Below are 6,328 nucleotides of genomic sequence, written 5' to 3'. Positions count from 1 at the left end.
CTCGGGGGCTAGACAAACAGAGAAATATAATGATTGCTTTACAATATAGTCATGGATTACAAACAAAAAATATCTACAAGAAGAAAATAACTAATCTTGATTCAATATGTCATCAAGAGTAACTCTGTTTTCTTCAGGAGCAGCACCAAGAAAATCGGCATAATGGCCATCGGCAAAAAAGTCGGCATCCATCCGAAGCAGGTCCTCAATCATTTCTTCGGCTATAGGCGTAACCTTCGTGTTAATCCTATCAACACCAACTCTCCGACGTTTTACCTTTTGGTGAACTTTCTCGACAACCTGGGTAAGGTCAAGTTTCGAGTGGCAGATCTGGAGCATGATAAGAGCAAATCTGGCGCCAGCTACCAGTTGAGCTTTGACAAAATCATGGATACTGCGAGCATCCCTGAACCTTTCCATCAAGTCAGGAAGAGTTTTTGGCTGGACGTTCCGAGGAAACATGGAGTTGTAAACCATGGACAAGGTCTTGGTACAGAAGTCAAGGAAATCACGAGTTTGAGAGGCGCGATCTTGAAATCTGACAATTTGGCGGGTCCTTTCTGGGGTAGCCCAAAACAAAGAACCATGGTCCAGGGAAAGATTAACAAGGAGGGTTGTCCTAGCATTTACCCTCTCTTCCTCGGCAGCAGCATCAGTAAAGGCACCTATCAAAACAAAGAAGTGGAAACCTTTAAAAAGACAGTAGCATGAAGATGGAAGATATCAGAGGATGAAACAGGCATACCCGACATATCTGCACTGGCTTCATTCATTAATTCGAGCATGAAATTTTCTCGAGTAGTCGCCTTTTCAGCTTCGGAAGCAGCAATTTCTTTAGCAGCCACGGCCTCGTGAGCTTGCTGAAGAGCAATTTTTTCGGCTTCAGATGACTTACGAGATTGCTCCATCATCACAAGTGTTTGCTTCTTCGCATACTGAAGTTGTTGCCGAAGTTCATCCAGTTCTTGCGACAAGGTATCGTCGACAGGAGCGGTATCAGCAAAAGCTCTCCTCGCGTGGGAAGAAGAAGGCGAAACATTGGAAGGAGCGGCAGATGGAGTATAATTGTCAAATATCAACTGAAATTTAAACAAGACAACATCAAACAACCAGCAAAGATAGAAGTTTTCATTAATTTCTTGGAATAATTACAAGGGCATTACAGTGGAGCTAAGGAAGTACGTGTCGCCAAATGACTACTTTGGCGACAGGAGCAAAAGAAATAGAAAGAAAAACAGAGGCATGCAACTAGACCTCCGGCCTTGACGAGCTAGGAGTCGACGATGGCTTAATCCCGAGATACGCCAAGATCTTCTTGGTGTTGGGCTTGGCCGCCTTAATCAGTGACTTCCACCTTGACTGCTCTATTTGCTCGGTGTCGCCAACTTTTATCCAGTCAATAGTCTGTCGACTGTCAGCAACCAACGCGACAGTGTTCTCAACGGCGACCTTCATATTTTCTTGGCGCACCTTCAGTCCAAGGTCTTCCGAAGTATTGAACATCTTGGCGAGGTTAAGGAAAGTTGCGGGTTCTTCTTTCTTCGGGAAGAAGTAAGGGAACAACGCCGACAATCCTGCACTAGCATTCGCCACGCCTTCACGAATTTCGCGCCCGTGAAACTCCAGAAGAGAAAGTGCGTCAAGGAGAGGATCGTTGACGGGATTATCCAGATCAAAATCCTGGTTTGTTTGGGCTGCCACACAAGACAAGACATTAGTCAACAACCAAGAAACAGGAAGTGCAATAAAATAAAAGAGATTGATAATATTACTCAGAGTACGTCGACTTTGCGACTTCAGACGCTTGAGGATTCCTTCTTCACGAGAAGCTTGTGCAGCTTTGTGCTCATCGAAGGCAGCTGTCGCATCCTCAAGTTTCTTCTGCAGTTCCTCGACACCAGCAGCTTTCGCCTTAGCTTCATCAGCTTCGACCTTGGCTTTGCTAGCAGCGAGTTCGGCCTTCTTGCGAGCCGCCTCACTTTGCTCAAGTTTTTGAGCAAGTGCGTCGGCGCGTTCGTTGGCCTCTGCAAGTTTCTCTGTCAAGATATGGAAAATAGAGAGAAGAAAGATCAAAAATCGCGGCGAGCAACAGGAGTGACAAATTAAGGAAAAACAGCAAGTATGAAAGTCGTTACCTTCGGCTCTGTTAGCACATTCACGGTACCCAATAAATTGGGAACCGATGCGGAGAAGATCCTTGATCATAGGCTGTTCAACGTGAACACAGTAAGAGAAACATCGGCATGAAAAAGAGAAAAGGTGTGACAAAACAAAATAAGAAAAATATAGATGTCGACAAACTTACATCATCTAAGAGCAGAGTCGACGAACTGCCCAACTGAGGGGCAGGATCAACAATCTTTTCCACCCTTGCCCTTTTTAGTGAAGGGGCACGGGGGCTTGATGGCGGAGTAGTGGTGACGACGTTTTGTTGAGGAGGCGACGTTTCTTCTCCTTCAACTAGCGTGTCTGAGGCAAGTACAGTACGTGACGTGCTTGTCCGAGGAGCCACGTCAGTAACTGGTACTTCTTCCTCCTCATCACTGTTGATCAAAAAATCGGCAGTATAAAAAGCAAGACAAGATAAATATTTCGAGTACAAGAATAGAGAGAGATAAAGACGACTTACGAGCTGACGAGGGATTCAACATAAGGATCGTAAGCTGCCTTCGGATGGGAAGGAACAACTTCTTTAGCCTTAGAGGTGCCAGAATCCTCGGCATCAGTTCTTTTCCTTTTGTTCCTTGGAGAAACAGCAGGAGGAAGGGACTGCGTTGACTCACTGGCTTCAGACTCAACTTCTTTTTCATGAGAAGCCGCAGATTTGTGAGAACCCGCGACTTCACTTTCAGGAACAGAAGAGCCTTGAGTATCTTCGGCAACGATGGCCATTTCTTCGACTTCTCCACCCTCAGGAAGAGGAGGAAGGGAAGTCATAGTAGGATGGTTACTCAGAAAAATAGTGACAAAAAGGAAATTAAAGAGAAGACAATACAATGAGATGCAGAACAAGATAAAAACTCGGGAAGACAAAATACCTCGGGGAGTGGATTGGTGGAGCTGTACGGTTCCACGCGACTTGGGGAAGGAATTGGGTCTTTGCCCAGACGAGAAAGTCTTCGAAGCAACTTCTCGAAGTCCTTGGTGGACAGATCATCGGAGATTCTGTTGGCGTCATTTTTACCAGAGTACGTCCAAAGGGGATTTTTGCGAGCCTGAAGAGGCTGCACTCTAATCTTAAGGAAGTAGGCAGTGATTTGAACACCAGACAGCTCCTTGCCTCGAGTGTTTTGAAGTTGATGAATACGAGACATGAGTGCCTCTGTCGCCTTTTTCTCTTCCTCAGAAGCCTCGGCATCCCAGGAGCGGCGGCGCTGGATTTTGGCACTTCCGTCGAAGGGGATTATGTTGTGCTCAACGGAGTTGGCACTTTCTTCGTGAATGTAGAGCCACTTTTTGCGCCATCCTTGGACAGAATCGGGAAACTTGACGTCGAAGTAGTCGACATCAGTACGGACACAGATAACAACGCCACCTATGTTATAAGTGGCGTTGTGGGAGCCATTGCGGCGGAGGCAGAAAATGCGTTTCCACAGAGCCCAATTGGGAGGGATTCCGAGGAAACATTCGCAAAGCGTAATGAAAATAGAAATATGAAGGATTGAGTTGGGGGTCAACTGGTGCAGTTGAATCCCATAAACAAAAAGAAGGCCGCGGAGGAAATCGTGGATTGGGGTCGAAAGGCCGCGGATTAGATGATCAACAAAACTAACCCGGTACTCCATTGGAGGATTGGGGTAGCTTTCTTCGCTAGGGAAGCGGATGGCGCCTTCTTTCTTCATGAGGCCAAGCCTCTTCAGCGTGTTGGTGTCTTGGTTGGAGATTTTGGATCTCTCCCACTCAAGATCCTCGGCGGCCATCTTGGATTCCGGGGTGCTGTGGCAAGTCAGACGCGTGCGCGGTGGCATCAACGGCAATGGGCAGAGCAATGTGTGTGCGTGCGGAAGATTGGAGAGAGTTGGGCGCAGGGGGAGTTTTGCGAAGAGGAACAGGTGAGCGGCGCAAGCGAGGGGATGAACGGAGGTTGAAGAAAGGTTTATATAAGACTCGGGTGAGGCAGTGTGCCGTTGGATGAAGAAATCGTGTGGTGAGAATGGATCTTCTAGATACAAGGGCAAAACAGTATTTTTACTGAGATAGGCGTTACCGTACGTGCGCCAGGAAAAGCGGAGGACGTGTGTCCCCCACTTGCACGACGTGTCAACATGATAGAAACAATGGACCCACAGGGCAGAAAAATTACGACTATTCGAGAAGGATGAAGTAAATTTGATTAAGGGAAGCATGTCGACAAGAAAAATAAAAGAAGATTGGCGACAGAAAGAATTATTCAATACTTCGGGAGCCTTTGACCAAATACAAGTTTTTGCCCAAATGCTCGGGGGCTACTTTGGAAAAAAGTAAAATTTCGAGTATGACAATATAGAAATTGTGGGAGCCTACAACCAAGCACAAGTCCTTGGCTGTAGCCTCGGGGGCTACTCCCATCGGGAGCGCTGTTCGCGCACCCGAGAGATTAAAAAAAAAAAAAAAAAAAAAAAAGAGAAGAAGAAGAAAGAGATCATATTGGGAAATAATGACAATATAGCGACAAGGTGGACTAAAATGTTGAGCCTACAACCAAGCACAAGTTCTTGGTTGTAGCCTCGGGGGCTACTCCCATCGGGAACGCTGTTCGCGTGCCCGATGAAGTTAACAAAGGAAAAATAGAAAAGCAAGAGAGTATATTTCGAGTTATAGTTAACTCTACATATACTCCCATCGGGAGAGTAACATAAGTCATATGTGACTCGATAAAATGTGCCATTCCAACAGCCGGAAAAGCACTCGACAATATATTCTCAGAACGCCGAAGTTGCGATCAATTTCTGAATGCCGCAAATCTGCGAAGGTAAGACCCCAGATCCGTTCTGCTGGGCGTGGCATCGCCAAAGACTGCGCTCTGCTACCTTTATCCGTATCAGCAGATGCGAAGAAAAATCCTAACGGACGCGTTAGGTACCCGATAAATTTGACTGGGACTCGACAGAATGGTAAGACCTTAAGCGGCACCTGTCGAAGTTTACACCAGTATCCCGAGATCATGTCCAGGGACGTGATTTTGAAGTAGGTTTTTGCGGATTGCCACTAGAGCAGTTAACTAGTACCTGATCCGTCAGATGAACTAGCCCCAACTACCATTATCCCTGTACAATATAGAATTTTATGTGAAGAAGTATAAAAAAGTTAAAGCTTCCGAATAAAAATAAACAGTGGAGATTTTCCCTGACTCTACGATTCAAGCAAAATCTCGGGGGCTACTGACATAGGCATCCCAAATGGGCCTGCCGAAGATGGTACCCGGGGTTTACTGGAGGCCCAATACCCGAAGAATAAGAAGATTCGGGAGCCCAAGATTTACTAAGGAAAGATAGAGTTGTAATAGGAAGTGTTGTTTGTAATCTGGCGGGATGAGTTAGAAACCGTCCCGGACTCTGTAAACTTGTATAGCACGAATCCCTCGCTCCACCTCCTATATAAAGGGGGAGTCGAGGGACGAAGAATCAATCGAATCATTGTCTGCAAACCTTAGTTTTCATAATCGTCGAGTACTTTTCGGCTGAAACCTTCGAGATCTACTTACCCTCTACTTCCAACTAAACCCTAGCCTACAATCCATAGGCATTGACAAGTTGATACCTTGTCAACTGTCGGCTCATATTGCTTGTTGTGGAACTGGAAGCTCTCAACGAAGATTTTGGTGAGCATGTAGTATTGCTCCCTTTCATCTCCCACATAGGTGGTTAGGCCCGCCCTGTTGACAAGGGTAGAGAAATCCTCCAATATCCCTGCATTCCTCAGAAAATCATAGCATGGAAAAGACGAAGCATTAGGAGCCCCGTTGTCCTCTTCGGGCGCGAAGCTAGGCGCGATGATATCCTCATTGTACGATCGCCTAATCCGGGTGGCGGCCCTAGAAGGCCTCCCGGTGTTGGTTGTTCCTTTCTTGAACAACTCTCCAAAGTTGAACTTCTTCATCCCTTCTCTGAAATTTTCAACAAATGATATAAAAATTTGATTTGGTGACATATAATTGAGGGAAACTACCATAGGAACTTGCTAGAGTACTAATCATGCATCAAAACTAATTTATACAACTTAGAACAAGCATGCAAGCTCACCATACATGTTACCTACAGCAGCAAAATAATCAAGATATACTCAACCAAACGAAATTCTACTTGGATCATTTGAGGAGTCACATACCAAGGAGCAAATGTGCCAAATT

The 6,328-nt window shown here is 45.8% G+C and overlaps 1 protein-coding gene across 1 annotated transcript; it reads right to left on the bottom strand.

Annotated features, from left to right (window-relative positions):
• Positions 1 to 1,117: 1,117 nt before the first annotated feature.
• Positions 1,118 to 3,178, bottom strand: LOC139833307 (uncharacterized). Its single transcript, XM_071823556.1, has 3 exons — positions 3,130 to 3,178; positions 1,773 to 2,036; positions 1,118 to 1,694 (listed from the first exon to the last, which is right to left on the bottom strand). The coding sequence occupies exons 1-3, from the start codon at positions 3,176 to 3,178 to the stop codon at positions 1,249 to 1,251; spliced, it is 759 nt and encodes a 252-aa protein (XP_071679657.1). The 3' UTR covers positions 1,118 to 1,248.
• Positions 3,179 to 6,328: the final 3,150 nt, after the last annotated feature.

Source organism: Lolium perenne, chromosome 1 (genome assembly GCF_019359855.2).
Source record: "Lolium perenne isolate Kyuss_39 chromosome 1, Kyuss_2.0, whole genome shotgun sequence".
Taxonomy (NCBI): Eukaryota; Viridiplantae; Streptophyta; class Magnoliopsida; order Poales; family Poaceae; genus Lolium; species Lolium perenne.
This window is presented reverse-complemented; position numbering and strand designations above follow the sequence as displayed.

What these genes read in the sequence shown, in the direction of transcription:
- LOC139833307 (XM_071823556.1), bottom strand. Translation starts at nt 3,178, where the DNA reads ATGACGCCAACAGAATCTCCGATGATCTGTCCACCAAGGACTTCGAGA. An exon ending in TCCACCAAGGACTTCGAGAA is followed by an intron (nt 2,037 to 3,129) that starts GTTGCTTCGAAG and finishes ATATCTTGACAG; the next exon opens with AGAAACTTGCAGAGGCCAAC. An exon ending in GCAAAGTCGACGTACTCTGA is followed by an intron (nt 1,695 to 1,772) that starts GTAATATTATCA and finishes CTTGTGTGGCAG; the next exon opens with CCCAAACAAACCAGGATTTT.